Source organism: Nerophis ophidion, linkage group LG17 (genome assembly GCF_033978795.1).
Source record: "Nerophis ophidion isolate RoL-2023_Sa linkage group LG17, RoL_Noph_v1.0, whole genome shotgun sequence".
NCBI lineage: Eukaryota > Metazoa > Chordata > Actinopteri > Syngnathiformes > Syngnathidae > Nerophis > Nerophis ophidion.
This window is the reverse complement of record NC_084627.1, coordinates 20,554,108-20,570,631: the sequence shown is the minus strand read 5'-3', so window position 1 is coordinate 20,570,631 and position 16,524 is coordinate 20,554,108. Positions and strand designations below refer to the sequence as shown.

General features: G+C 39.1%; 1 protein-coding gene across 3 annotated transcripts in view; it reads left to right on the top strand.

The window, feature by feature from the left end:
- prlra (prolactin receptor a) overlaps positions 1–16,524 on the top strand; it is a 69,595-nt gene that overhangs the window by 28,210 nt on the left and 24,861 nt on the right. For 2 of the 3 annotated variants that reach the window (XM_061876497.1, XM_061876495.1), the window contains exons 2-4: positions 491–577; positions 8,263–8,395; positions 13,232–13,401. In XM_061876497.1, coding sequence (XP_061732481.1) covers positions 517–577; positions 8,263–8,395; positions 13,232–13,401 — 364 coding nt within the window. In that variant the 5' untranslated portion in view covers positions 491–516. The remainder of the gene's footprint in view (positions 1–490; positions 578–8,262; positions 8,396–13,231; positions 13,402–16,524) is intronic. The other variant, XM_061876496.1, reaches the window with a different exon arrangement.

The window sequence follows — 16,524 nt, the reverse complement described above, 5'->3', positions numbered from 1 at the left end:
ACATGCACCAGGGGATAGGTTGATTGGCAACACTAAATTGGCCCTAGTGTGTGAATGTGAGTGTGAATGTTGTCTGTCTATCTGTGTTGGCTCTGCGATGAGATGGCGACTTGTCCAGGGTGTACCCTGCCTTCCGCCCGATTGTAGCTGAGATAGGCGCCAGTGCCCCCCGCGACCCCGAAAGGGAATAAGCGGTAGAAATGGATGGATGGATGGATGCTTCCTGTTGGTTAAGTAGCTTCTTACCCAGTTAAATCCCAAAAGTAAATAATTATTTGTACAGTATGTTAAGAGACAATAAAAGAACGTGCTGGCTTCCAGGCTGCACAAAAGCACGCGTTTGCTGGGCAGCTTCAATTATCCCTCAAACATGTCGGAAATATGATTGGGGCCATTTCCCTCCATCATGTTGTTCATCGTCACCACTCTTGCTCACGTCCCTCAATCATTATTTATTTGTGAGTTTGTTTTTTTGTCTCTTTCCACTCAGCAGCCCAGCAAGTCTATGGTGCCGTGATGAGGAACATTCTGGAGTGGACCTGCCTGCTGTTGCTCGTTGCCACGCCACGCACTAACAGTAAGTTTTTGGAAAAAAGAAGCAACAACAAAAAACATTCTGCCATCTGCGGTGGCGATATCAGTGTCAACGTCTAATCCGCCTGTTGTTCCCACTTACCAAATCTGGTGTGTGACATTTTCCAGCTACAATTGCTAAACATTTATTTTTATCTTACTACTTTACCATTGTTCAACTTCCTTAAACCCTGTTTTCCACAGTTGTAGACAGTCGAAAGAAGACATTATTATTGAGTATATATTATAAAGTTCTGTTTAAGTTTCCCTTTGCATCTCATAGCACATAATTGTGGTGCATTCAAGTACTCTTGATTAAAGTTTGAAACATTAGTTTTTATCATTAGTTTTTAAAGACAGGCGAGTAGGGTTGTACGGTGTACCGGTATTAGTTCAGTACTGCCATACTAATGATTTCATCTTTGGTATTATACCGCCTCTAAAAAGTACCGAGCCCCCGTTGTCGTCACGTCGTGTCATTGTTGGTTTTACATGCAGAGGAGCATGTTCGGCAGCGCAAAATCACAGAGTACTTACACGCAGAAACAGTGCGTAGACAGAAAAAGGAGAACGGACGCATTTTGGTCTAAAAATTAAAGATAAAGCTTAAGTTATAAGTCGGCAGTGTTGGAGCTTCTTCTAAATCAATAATCCTTGTCTCCATGGCGACAAATAAAGTAAGTTTCTTACAAGTATCATCCCTGCAGGACGAGGAATAGCTAAATAGCTTCACTACACACCGTGGCTCACCGGCGTCCAAATGTAAACAAACACTATTAGTAGTTATACCCAAAATCCACTGTAATGATACCAAGTACAGGAGCGTATCTAGTCGATACTACAAACCCTGTTTCCATATGAGTTGGGAAATTGTGTTAGATGTAAATATTAAAGGAATACAATGATTTGCAAATCCTTTTCACCCCATATTCAATTGAATGCACTACAAAGTCAAGAAATTTGATGTTCAAACTAATAAACCTTTTTTTTTTTTTTTGCAAATAATAATTAACTTTGAATTTCTTGGCTGCAACACGTGCCAAAGTAGTTGGGAAAGGGCATGTTCACCACTGTGTTACATCACCTTTTTTTTTACAACACTCAATAAACGTTTGGGAACTGAGGAAACTAATTGTTGAAGCTTTGAAAGTGGAAATCTTTCCCATTCTTGTTTTATGTAGAGCTTCAGTCGTTCAACAGTCCTGGGTCTCCGCTGTCGTATTTTACGCTTCATAATGCACCACACATTTTTGATGGGAGACGGGCCAGGAAAGTAACCGCACTCTTTTAATACATAGCCACGCTGTTGTAACATGTGGCTTGGCATATCCTTGCTGAAATAAGCAGGGGTGTCCATGATAATGTTGCTTGGATGACAACATATTTGTTGCTCCAAAATCTGTATGGACCATTCAGCAATAATGGCGCCTTCACAAATGTGTAAGTTACTCATGCCTTGGGCACTAATACACCCCCATACCATCACAGATGCTGGCTTTTGAATTTTGCGCCTATAACAATCCGGATGGTTATTTTCCTCTTTGTTCCGGAGGAAATGTGGACTCGTCAGACCACAGAACACTTTTCTACTTTGCATCAGTCCATCTTAGATGAGCTCAGGCCCAGAGAAGCCGGCCGCTTTTCTGGGTGTTGTTGTAAATGGGTTTGGCTTTGCATAGTAGAGTTTTAACTTGCACTTACAGAAGCAGCGACCAACTGTTGTTACTGACAGTGGTTTTATGAAGTGTTTCTGAGCCCATGTGGTGATATCCTTTACACACTGATGTCGGTTTTTGATGCAGTACCGCCTGAGGGTTCAAAGGTCCATAATATCATCGCTTACGTGCAGTGATTTCGCCAGATTCTCTGAACCTTTTGATGATTTTTTTGGACCGTAGATGGTAAAATCCCTAAATTCCTTGCAATAGCTCGTTGAGAAATGTTGTTCTAAAACTGTTCGACAATTTGCTTACAAATTGGTAACCCTTACCCCATCCTTGTTTGTGGATTACTGATCATTTCACGGAAGCTGCTTTTATACCCAATCATGGCACCCACTTGTTACAAATTAGCCTGCACATGTGTGGGATGTTCCAAATAAGTGTTTGGTGAGCATTCTTCAACTTCATCAGTATTTATTGCCACCTTTCCCAACTTCTGTGTCACTTGTTGGTGGCATGAAATTCTAAAGTTAATAATTATTTGCAAAAAAAAAAAAAGTTTATCAGTTTGAACATCAAATATGTTGTCTTTGTAGCATATTCAACTGAATATGGGTTGAAAATGATTTGCAAATCATTGTATTCCATTTATATTTACATCTAACACAATTTCCCAACTCATATGGAAACAGGGTTTTTACTCTGGTTACATTGATTTTTTTAAGCGTCACACAATCTTTTTTCGTTTAAAAAAAATCTATATTATGTTTATAAAGTCACTAAATCTGTCCTTCGACACATGAAGGCTTTGAATATGACCGATGTATGATCCTGTACCTACTTGGTATCAGCTCGATACCTAAATTTGTGGTATCATTCAAAACTAATGTAAAGTATCAAACAACAGAAGAATAACTGATTATTACATTTTAACACAAGTGTAGATAGAACATCATACAAGAGAAAGTAAACAGATATTAACAGTAAATGAACAAGTAGATTAATAATTCCTTTCCTACCGCTTGTCCTTAATAATTTTGCCAAAATAATAGAATGATAAATGGCACAATATGTTACTGCATATGTCAGTAGACTAAATTAGGAGCCTTTGTTTGTTTACTTTCTACTAAAAGACAAGTTGTCTAGTATGTTCACTATTTTATTTAAGGACAAACTTGCAATAGGAAACATATGTTTAATGTACCCTAAGATTTTTTGTTAAAATAAAGCCAATAATGCCATTTTTTGTGGTCCCCTTTATTTCGAAAAGTACCAAAAAGTATTGATATACATTTTGGCACCGGTACCAAAATATTGGTATCGGGACAACACTACAGGGCAGGCTTGACCCCAATAATTATAGTAACGATGTATTATTATTATTATTGTACACTAATGATAATCCTACACAAATAATCTCATGTTTACTTTACACTATTAAGTAAAGGAAAACTTGACATAATTATAATCATATTTAAATGAAGAATGCCTGGTTGTATGATTATTAAAACTCACATTCTAGCTACTTTGTATTAAATATGTCAGCGCTTTTTTGTAAAAAATAATAATAATAATAACTTGTTAAAAAATAAAACGACACCAAATTTAGTGGGGTTTAAGGATATTTTAGAGAACTACACCCCTAAAAGGCATATAACGCCACTGGTTTGAACGCTGGATTAAAACATGATTGAATTAAGACATGAACATGTCAATGTTGTTTGCTTTCTGATCATGGAGTACGTGTACGGTGATTCCGGATTATCACTGTCAGGGTCAAATACCATGAGACATTATAAAGACACAGAAACAGAGAATAGAAGACAAACCAGTGATTGCTTTTCTCGTACGAGGAGAGAAACTGGAGCAATTGTCAGTTACAGGCTCCTAATTTACTCTGAAAACTTTCTCCACTCTCCTCGCTTTTTAATTCATTTGGGAGAGCCCTGCAGTACAAACACGCACACACAGCTGCACTAAGGGAGGGGGTATTTGCAGCTGTGCTGGACACCTAACACCTGTGGTGAGAACTTAACACTTGCAAATACAGAGTACAAACAATATAGCAACTTCCTGCATTGCTCTGTACCATCTGCCAATTCCTCTTTGAAGTGGGTAGGTCAACCTAATTTCAATCTAACGCCAAGTTTCATTTCTGCTTGTCTATACAATGCACAAACAATCATATTTGAATAAAATGAGATAACTTATTTACAATTAATCCAACAATCACATTGGGAAGACTGACACGTACGTAAACGTCAGCTACATGAATCGATGGAGGGGAGTGTAAACATGCAAGAGGGAACTGGTTTACGATTAGAAATGTGACGCTCATGAACGAGTCGAGTCTTTTGAACGGTTCTTTCAGGTGAACGATGACGATGGATTGTGAGCCGTTTTTATGAACATGCAGATACATTGTCGCCAGACTGGCAACTGAACTAAAACAATTAAGCGTTTTAAAATGATTTGTATTTTTAATTGATTTTGTTTGATCTTTTTTTATTGAGTAACTTTTTTTGATTTGGATTCACTTTTATGGTCCCTTGTTCTTATGTACATCAAGTACACACACTACTATTTTGCATTGACATTTGTATTACCGTATTTTTCGGACTGTAAGTCACAGTGTTTTTCATAGTTTGGCCGGGGGTGAGACTTGTACTCAGGAGCCACTTACGTATGTGTGAAATTATTAACACATTACCGTAAAATATCAAATAATAATTTTATTTGATATTTTACGCACCGGATCAAATAATAATATCAAATAATATTATTTAGCTCATTCACGCAAGAGACTAGACGTATAAGATTTCATCGGATTTAGCAATTAAGAGTGACATATTGTTTGGTAAACGTATAGCATGTTCTATGTGTTATAGTTATTTGAATGACTCTTACCATAATATGTTACGTTAACATACCAGGCACCTTCTCAGTTGGTTATTTATGCCTCATATAACGTACACTTATTCAGCCTGTTGTTCACTATTCTTTATTTATTTTAAATTGCCTTTCAAATGTCTATTCTTGGTGTTGGTTTTTGTCCCAAAAAATTCCCCCAAAAATGCGACTTATACTCCAGTGCGACTTACATATGTTTTTTTCCTTCTTTATTATGCATTTTCGGCAGGTGCGACTTATTCTCCGAAAAACACGATATATGGGCGGTATAGCTAGGTTGGTAGAGCGGCCGTGCCAGCAACTTGAGGGTTCCAGGTTCGATCCCCACTTCTGCCGTTGTGTCCTTACCAATCGATCCACGGCCCGAGGGTTGTGGACCACTGATGCAGACCACAAGGAAGTGTTTTCAATTTAGAAAAATATAATAATATGCATACTTGCCAACCCTCCCGGATTTTCCGGGAGTCTCCTGAAATTCAGCGCCTCTCCCGAAAACCTCCCGGGACAAATTTTCTCCCGAAAATCTCCTGAAATTCAGGCGAAGCTGGAGGCCACGCCTCCTCCAGCTCAATGCGGACCTGAGTGACGTGCACAAAGAGCGTGTCTGCCCAATGACATTATAACTGTAGAATGATCGAGGGCGAGTTCTTGGTTTCTTATGTGGGTTTATTGTTAGGCAGTTTCATTATCGTCCTCCCAGGGTGGTAAAACAGCACACAACAACCGAAGTCCGAATTCGTCTAACTAAAGCAGTTTGTTTGCCAAACAGCAATGTGTTGTGACACTCTTAAACAGGACAATACTGCATCTAGTGTACATGCATATGGTTGGAAAAACAAGGATGGAATATTCAACCCTCAACTCAACAATGAGTAGATGAGTGTGTAAATGTGTAAATAAATAAACACTGAAATTCAAGTATTTCTTTTATTTATATATATATATATATATATATATATATATATATATATATATATATATATGGAATACTTGACTTGGTGAATCTATGAATCTAGCGGTAAATATACTCCTCTCCTCTTAACCATGCCCTAGCCCCATCCCTCCCTCAACCAAGCTCCCTCCGCCCCCCACCCCCCACCTCCCAAAATCGGAGGTCTCAAGGTTGGCAAGTATGATAATATGACTCCTTTAATGCGCCCTATAATCCGGTGTAATTTATATATGAAAAAAGATAAAAAATAGTCCATTCATTGGCAGTGCGCTTTATAATCCGGTGTACCCTATGGTCCAGAAAATATGGTAGTTCAATATCGCTGGTTTCTAGCATTGGTTGGGTTGGCAGACCATTTTTCTCCTCAGCCACATTATTTTCCTGAGAAATTTCCTGTAGAGTAGCCTTCTAAGACCCTATATTGGGTATTTGGGCTCTTTGCAACCGAATGAGTAATGTAAATGTGTTCTGTCAAGGATGTTGGAAATTTACAGGATTTAGTTTTCTGGAAATGTGGCCCCTGAAACAATTTAGTTGACCTTTCCTGGTCTACAACTCTCTGGTGTCTCATTGGTCCGTATTTCAAGGATTTAAAAGGGAACATTATCACCAGACCTATGTAAGCGTCAATATATACCATGATGTTGCAGAAAAAAGACCATATGTTTTTTTAACCGATTTCCGAACTCTAAAAGGGTGAATTTGGCGATTTAAACACCTTTCAATTGTTCGCTGTAGGAGCAATGACCTTTCACCCGTGATGTCACAATGGGAAGCAATCCGCCATTTTCTCAAACACATTACACACACAAGTCAAATCAGCTCTGTTAGTTTCCGTTTTTTCGACTGTTTTCCGTACCTTGGAGACATCATGCCTCGTCGGTGTGTTGTCGGAGGGTGTAACAACACGAACAGGGACGGATTCAAGTTGACTTACGTGGAGTGTGCATCGAGTAGCACGGCATGCTAATCATTGCTAACATGCTATTTAGGCTAGCTGTATGTACATATTGCACCGTTATGCCTCATTTGTAGCTATATTTGCATCCATCCTTTCCCTCCACCCACAGTTAATGCCAAACAAACACATACCAATCGACGGATTGAAGTTGCGAAAGTCAAAAGATGCGAAAGTCCCTCGTTTGTTCTGCACATTTTACCAATGATAACGATACTACGACAGAGATGTGTGGCTACCCTGCGACACTCAAAGCAGATATATTTCCAACAATAAAGTCAACGAAATCACAAAGGTGAGTGTTGTTGATGTTTTTGACTTATGTGCTAATAAGCCATATTTGGTCACGGCATGACTGCCAGCTAATCAATGCTAACATGTTATTTAAGATAGCTGTGCCAAACAAACACTTACCAAGTCTCTCTAACGGTCAAAAGATGCAATCGTTGGTTAGAAAGCGATTGCCGAATAGCTTCAATAGCTATTCGCTCAATAGCTTCAGTCTCTTCTTCAATTTCATTTTCGCTATCTCCCTCCACACTCCAACCATCCATTTCAATACATGCGTAATCTGTTGAATCGCTTAAGCCGCTGAAATCCGAGTCTGAGTCCGAGCTAATGTCGCTATATCTTGCTGTTCTATCCGCCATGTTTGTTTGTATTCGCATCATTATGTGACCTCACAGGAAAATGGACGGGTGGATTCACAGATAGCGAAAATCAGGCACTTTAAAGCCTTTTTTCGGGATATTGCATGATGGGTAAAATTTTGAAAAAAACTTCGAAAAATAAAATAAGCCACTGGGAACTGATTTTTATTGGTTTTAACCCTTCTGAAATTGTGATAATGTTCCCCTTTAAAGGTTCAAAAATGAATAAGTAGCCCATCCATCCATTTCATACCGCTTATTCCCTTTCGGGGTCGCGGGGGGCGCTGGTGCCTATCTCATCTACAATCGGGCGGAAGGCGGGGTACACCCTGGACAAGTCGCCACCTCATCGCAGGGCCAACACAGATATACAGACAACATTCACACTCACGTTCACACACTAGGGCCAATTTAGTGTTGCCAATCAACCTATCATCCATTCATTTCCTACCACTTATCCCTTTTGGGATCGCGGGGGGTGCTGGAGCCTATCTAAAATCTGCTGTTTCTTTTTTTCAAATGTGCAATCTAGAGATGGTTTCCTGTTTCCTATCGCAGGTCACAGTCCGCCTGAGAAGCCAACGCTGACCAGCTGTCGCTCCCCAGAAAAAGAGACCTTCACCTGCTGGTGGCAACCTGGTTCAGACGGTGGACTACCCACCACGTACGCCCTCTACTACCGCAAAGAAAAGTTAGTAGCCACGTTGACTTCTACTTGACTTTGTTTGTCCAGTTTTGTCGCTGGTTACAGTATGCGGACACACCGTGTCAAACTGGTCTGAGAGACAAGATTAAAATTAGTGTATTCCATCGTCTGCCGAGTACTAGTCTACCTGGTGAATGGCAGACAGACATAAGAGGATAAAGATTACAGAGAGTTTTTGCCGCATGGATTTCAGAAAACGCTGCACGCTGACCACATGATTACACATGGGGACGCAGGGATTTCCTGACTTTCATACAAACAAGAAGTGAAATCTTTTGTTTGTGGAAGACCTTTTGCAAGATTCTTGGAAGTGTCTTAGGTCTGAGATCATTTGTTCCCACCTAAAATTATAATATCTAAGCTGAAATCAAAATATCTAGTGGTGATTCCTGATTGATTGATTCAGAAGCGTGTCTCAGTACTTGTGTTTATGTAGTGTACATTGTCAAGAAGACTGCTAAAAACAAAACCGAATGTGACTATGGATTTAGTAAAGGGAATTATATAGCGCTTTTCTCAAGCGACTCAAAGTACTCTACATCGTGAAACCCAATATCTAAGTTAAATTTTTAAACCAGCGTGGGTGGCACTGGGAGCGGGTGGGTAAAGTGTCTTGCCCAAGGACACAACAGCAGTGACTAGGTTGGCAGAAGCGGGGATCGAACCTGGAACCCTCAAGTTGCTGGCACGGCCACTCTACCAACCGAGCTATACCGCCCCATATACATAATTATCTACTAATAGCTCTTTAAGGATCCGTTTTAACACGTGAGGCATCATGAACTGCACTACTTGGTTGTGACCAGCAGAGGCACTGTTGAGTCGGTCTCAACTATTTTTCATTATTTTAAGAAATACTTAGTCCATCCATCCATTTTGTACCGAGTGTCCCATTCGATCATTCAATAAAATTAGAATAATATGTTTTTATTTAATTGTCATCATCATCATCATACATATTTTAAATACATAAATGGGTAAAAGTCTGGTATATACATTATTAATAGAGATGTCCAAAAATATCGGCCTGCCGATATTATTGACCGATAAATGCTTTAAAATGTAGTATTGGAAATGATCAATATCGGTTTTAAAATTATCGGTATCAGTTTTAAAAAAAGTCAAATATGCTGTGTACCCGAACATAGGGAGAAGAACAGAGCGCCAATAAACCTTAAAGGCACTGCCTTTGCGTGCCGGACCAATCACATAATACCTACAGTTTTTCACACACACAAGTGAATACAATGCATAGTTGGTCAACAGTCATAAAGGTCACACTGAGGGTGGCCGTATAAACAACTTTAACACGGTTACAAATATGCGCCACGCTGTGAACCCACACCAAACAAGAATGACAAACACATTTCGGGAGAACATCCGCACCGTAACACAACATAAACACAACAGAACAAATACCCAGGACCCCTTGCAGCACTAACTCTTCCGGGACGCTACAATATACAACCCCCGCTAACCCCTACCCCCAACTCTACCCCACCTCAACCTCCGCATGCTCTGTCAGGGAGAGCATGTCCCAAATTCCGAGCTGATGTTTTGAGGCATGTTAAAAAAATAATGCACTTTGTGACTTCAATAATAAATATGGCAGTGCCATGTTGGCATTTTTTTCCATAACTTGAGTTGATTTATTTTGGAAAACCTTGTTTCATTGTTTAATGCATCCAGCGGGGCATCACAACAAAATTAGGCATGACAATGTGTTCATTCCACGACTGTATATATCGGTATCGGTTGATATCGGTATTGGTAATTAAGAGTTGGACAATATCAGAATATCAGACTTCTCTAATTATTAATATCAATTATTATTACAAATTATATAAAACAAACATACAAGATTGCCTGTTAATGGTCTATATTAATTGTTGATTTTTTTTTTTTTTCAAACGTACGTACTTTGAATGCTAATATGCAGTTTATCCATCATGCGCCGACCTGTGATGTTTTGCTGCGTTCAAATAGGCCGGAGACATCTACCACTTTTTATGGGCATTTTAGAAGCAGTTGTGCGTTGCATCTACATTGACACCTATTTTTTTTTTTTACGCTAAGATGCAAAAAAAATTAACATAAAAACACTTTATGTTAAAATACTGAACAGATGTTTACCTTATCCCAATAAACATCCGTTCAGTATTTTAACATAAAAGTGTTTGATTGTGAGGCATTAAAATCCACAAAATGCAACGGTTCCATTAGACTCACAAACGCTGGCCGAGTAACAACAATATGAATGTTGCACGGAAAATTTCTCTGTCAGTTTTTGCATCCCACTGGGATTCTTTTTTTGTGTTTCTGCACCTGCGGTTCCCACACAAGATTGCAACGTTGTTTGTCAACACTGTCTGCTCTCATTTTCTCGCACATTTGACCCTCTGATGTTCTGTGTACCTACACTCTGTCCTCCTCTTGTCTAGACCTGCTGTGTGTGTGTGTGTGTGTGTGTGTGTGTGTGTGTGTGTGTGTGTGTGTGTGTGTGTGTGTGTGTGTGTGTGTGTGTGTGTGTGTGTGTGTGTGTGTGGTACACAGAACATCAATTTCCATACTTCTATGGCAGAGGCGTTAGTGCGTCTGCCTCACAATACGAAGGTCCTGCAGTCCTGGTTTCAATCCCAGGCTCGGGATCTTTCTGTATGGAGTTTGCATGTTCTCCCCGTGAATGCGTACTCCGGCTTCCTCCCACTTCCAAAGACACGCACCTGGGGATAGGTTGATTGGTTGGCAACACTAAATGGTCCCTAGTGTGTGAATGTGAGTGTGAATGTTGTCTATCAGTGTTGGCCCTGCGATGAGGTAGTGACTTGTCCAGGGTGTACCGCGCCTTCCGCACGCTTGTAGCTGAGATAGGCGGCAGCGCCCCCCGCTACCCCAAAAGGGAATAAGCGGTAGAAAATGGATGGATGGATATTAATCCAATGGACCCAGACATTTTATATGTGATGAAAATGTGTAAGGGTGGTGTGTGGTGTGTGGTCATTAAATATGTATTCTGATATATGTTCTTCACAGAAAATGAGCCAAAATCAGTGAGTCTCAGTTTGAAAAATTAGTTAATTGTATCATTTTTCTTTTAATAAAACATGAAAACGAGTCCCACAAACCCAAACACCACACAAAATATTGAATGATACCAAAAAGCATCAATTTATTTTGTTTTAGTCAGCCACTCAAGTCACCCAGCAGCTATGAAATTATAAAAGGATGTTGCTGAATAGACAATGTGTTTATCCATCCATTTTCTACTGCTTGTACCTCTCGGGGGGTGGCGGGGGATGCTGGAGCCTAGCCCAGCTGCACAATATTTTTTTATTTTCGTCCAAATTTGTCCAAAATAAAATGCTACAAAGTGCTCCCAAAACTAGGATGAGAGTAGATCAATCACATTGCCGTATAATATATTGAACGTCCAGTATTGTGGGCATTTTGATGATCGGCATATACACGTAGACAGAGACGCACAATGGATCGCACGCCTTATTCTGCCCACTAAACAGACGCAATCCACTTTGCACACGTTTAATAGATCAGCTTTGCTTGTGCTAACAAGTTTGCACGTGCTTTAGTGCACGCAAACCTTTGAATCGGTTCCTATGTCGTGAATCAAGGACATGGGTTCCATTCATCCATGCATTTTCGACCGCTTGTCCTGTTCGGGGTCGGTGGATTCGGGTGGAAGGCGGGGTACACCCTGGACATTTCGCCACCTCATCGCAGGGCCAACACAGATAGACAGACAACATTCACACTGACATTCACACACTAGGGATCATTTAGTGTTGCCAATCAACCTATCCCCAGGTGCATGTCTTTGGAAGTGGGAAGAAGCCGGAGTACCCGGAGGGAACACAAGCAGTCACGGGGAGAACATGCAAACTCCACACAGAAAGATCCCGAACCCGGGATTGAACCCAAGACGACTCAGGACCTTCATATTGTGAGGCACATGCTCTAACCTAGGGGTAGGGAACCTATGGCTCTCAAGCCAGATGTGGCTCTTTTGATGACCGCATCTGACTCTCAGATAAATCTTAGCTGACGTTCCTTAACACAAGTAATGAATAATTCCCCTGGTAATCGCAGTGTTAAAAATAACGTAGAAAATATAAAACATTCTCATGCATTTTAATCCATCCATCTATTTTCTACCACACCTGTTCAAGAAGTTAATGGTATTTTATTTATTATTGGTTAGCTTCAGAATAACAATGTTATTAAATACAATAAGAGACTTATTGTACTCTAAAAATGTTGGTCTTACTTAAACATGCACACACTTAGTTGTATTCAGTGTTAAATAAATATATTATATGGCTCTCGTGGAAATATATTTTAAAATATATTTAAAATATATCTCTCTGGCAAAAAGGTTCCCAACCCCTGCTCTAAGCCCTGCACCACCGTGCTGCCTGGACATGGGTTCGAGTCCTGCAAAAAGCTTGTATAAAAAATGTTTTTATTTACATTTTTATTTAAGTGACAATTTGTGATTAAATAAAAATCCCTTATTTTTACCCATTTTACCGGGATTGTTTGAAATGTTGACTGGTTTACTTTGGATTAATAAATACTTGGAAGAGAAAGCCAAAAATACTGCCTTTATCATTCTCTGCTAAATAGAAGCTTTAATTTTTTTCTATTTCACATCCACTCCAATCACAATCCCTTCGGCCATTAGCAGATATTCTTTCATCAGTGAGCATTACGTCTTACCTTTGCTTTGGTTGTTACATTGTGTCTATTTTTTGCACTGTCCACGGTCCACTCTTTCATGTTGATCAACAACGTCCTGTCTTACAGCACCGATGCGGTGTACGAGTGTCCTGACTACTTCACGGCAGGGGAGAACTCGTGCTTCTTTAACAAAAACGACACGTCCATCTGGGTCAACTACAACATCACCGTGGTGGCCACCAACAGGCTGGGCAGCACCTTCTCCGACCCGGTGGACATAGACGTGGTCTACATTGGTGAGAGATTTGTACCCGGTGGCCATATTGTGGTCCTTTTACACCTTTCTCTTTCCATCCCCTTCTGCTCCGGTCCGGCTGCACCAAATGATAATATAAATACATTTAATAAAGTCAAATTCAAATAAGGCAACAAGAGAAGTATCCTAGACTTCTCTTTTGTAAAGTAAATCTGAACAGCCAATGTGGGCATCTACATCAACTATATCAGGGGTCACCAACGCGAATTGGAAAATCCAAGAAAATATTTTGAACACTTGGTCTTCATTTGTTTAAATAAATACATTTATTTTTTTTACTTTACTTCTTATAACTTTTCAGAAAGACAATTTTAGAGAAAAAATACAATTTTAAAAATGATTTTAGGATTTTTAAACACATACCTTTTTACCTTATAAATTCCTTCCTCTTCTTTCCTGACAATTTAAATCAGTGTTCAAGTATTTATTTATTTTTTTATTGTAAAGAATAATAAATACCTTTTGATTTAATTCTTCATTTTAGCTTCTGTTTTTTCGACGAAGAATATTTGTGAAATATTTCTTCAAACTTATTATGATTAAAATTCAAAAAAATTATTCTGGCAAATCTAGAAAATCTTTATAATCAAATTTAAATCTTATTTCAAAGTCTAGAAGAAATAATGATTTGTCTTTGTTAGAAATGTAGTTTGGTCCAATTTGTTATATATTCTAACAAAATACAGATTGGAATTTAACCCATTTAAAACATGTCATCAAAATTCTAAAATTAATCTTAATCAGGAAAAAATACTAATGATGTTTTATTAAATTCTTTGTTTTAATTTTTTCAAAAATATTCAAATTAGCTAGTTTTTCTCTTCTTTTTTTCGGTTGAATGTTGAATTTTAAAGACTTGAAATTGAAGATAAACTATGTTTCAAAATTTTATTAAATTTTTTTTCCCGTTTTCTCAATTAAGTTCAATTAAGTGTTTTTTTTCATAATTTATTCTCTACAAAAAACCTTCCGTAAAAAGAAAAAAAATGTACGACGTAATGACAGACAGAAATACCCATTTTTTATATATACCGGTATATAGATTTATTTAGTAAAGGTAAATTGAGCAAATTGGCTATTTCTGGCAAATTTTTCAAGTGTGTATCAAACTGGTAGCCCTTTGCATTAATCAGTACCCAAGAAGTAGCTCTTGGTTTCAAAAAGGTTGGTGACCCTTGAACTATATGATTTGCCTGAGAAGCTGGACAGGACAAAAATAAATAAATAAAAATAAATAAATAAATAAAAAAAACACCTACACACGCCAATTACACATGTCCAAATTGATGCTTCCGCCAGTTTTTAATGATAACCAGCATCTTGCATAACAAAAAAAAAACAACCCCAGAATGACTCAAAATAGTCCACAATGTCAAAAACCCACAGTACACTCACCTGCTTGCAGAGGTGATCAAACACTTGTAAAGAACATAATGTCATGGCTGTTCTGAGTTTTCAATAATTTCTACAACTCTTACTTTTTTGTGATAGACTGATTGGAGCACATACTTGTTGGTCATAAAAAACATTCATGAAGTTTGGTTCTTTTATGAATTTATTATGGGTCTACTGAAAATGTGAGCAAATCTGCTGGGTCAAAAGTATACATACAGCAATGTTAATATTTGTTTACATGTCCCTTGGCAAGTTTCACTGCAATAAGGCGCTTTTGGTAGCCATCCACCTGCGATGAGGGGGCGACTTGTCCAGGGTGTACACCGCCTTCCGCCCGATTGTAGCTGAAATAGGCAGCAGCGCCCCCCGCTACCCCAGAGAAAAGGAATGGATGGATGGGTAGCCATCCACAAGCTTCTGGCAAGATTTCTACTTGAATTTTTGACCACTCCTCTTGACAAAATGGGTGCGGTTCGGCTAAATGTGTTTGTTTTTTGACATGGACTTGTTTCTTCAGCATTGTCCACTCGTTTAAGTCAGGACTTTGGTAAAGCCGTTCTAAAACGTTAATTCTAGCCATTCCTTACCACTTTTGACATGTGTTTGGGGTCATTGTCCTGTTGGAACACCCAACTGCTGTCGTGCCTGTCAGGTTCAAACACTGATGACATCTATTAAACAAAACAAGAAGGAAATAATCAAACAGAGACAGAATTAAATTTCGACTCAATCTTGAGGAGAGACATGGCCACTGTACTCTCTGTACAGGCCTTCACCACGCTCTGCCCAAAGATTGTACCCCTCCTTCCCACAGCTGCTTCCTGAGGGAAGTGGGTCGTAAACAGCGTTGCCTTCGGTTACCGAACAGTTCGAAGAGAGTTCGTCAAATAGTTCAAAAAGAGTCCCATAAAATAGTTCAAAGAGAGTCCCATAAAATAGTCCAAAGAGAGCTCCATAAAATAGTTCAAAAAGAGTTTGTAAAATACTTCAAAAAGAGTTCCTCTGGAAGTTGGGCAGAACTTGCCATCTGTCCGCTTTGAAGTCCCACTGGAGTTTTACGAGCCTTCTTCTTGGTTGGTTTCAAGGACAGCCTTTTGTCTTCTTGTCAGGAACACAATGTAATACAAAGTTTTTGTGATAATTTAGAAACAATTATTCTAACAGTGCCTTGTGATCATGTTTTGTTTCGTTATGTTCTGTTACTTCAATACTCCATTCATTCCTGTTTTTTCACTTCCTTGTGTTGTCACCATGGCGACCCATTAGTTTTCTATTCTCATGAGACTCACGCACCTGACATATCTATTTAAACCTGGGGTTTCAGTTGGTCGTTCTGGCGTCATTGTTGTTCCATGCTCATTGTTCATGCTTGATTCATGCCGCTCTTGTCTTGCCACTAAGGTTTTCTCTGTTATTCAAGCCACAGTTTAGTGCGCTGTTTAGTTCATGTTTTCATGTCCTAAGTTGTTTTTGCCTCCGCCTTGTGCGCGCCCTTTGTTTTCACGTTTTATAGTATAATTCAATTATGTCTTTACTTTCACGTCTCAACCGGTCCAGTTCCTTTGCATTCCGGGAAAACAAACCACACCATAGTCCACATTACGACAACTGCGGCCAATATCCTACCTCGGGGCTGAAGATTTTAGGTTGTCCTGAAGAACTTGGGGGTTATCCTCCTTTTTCATTGTCCCATTTAAAGCACCAGTTC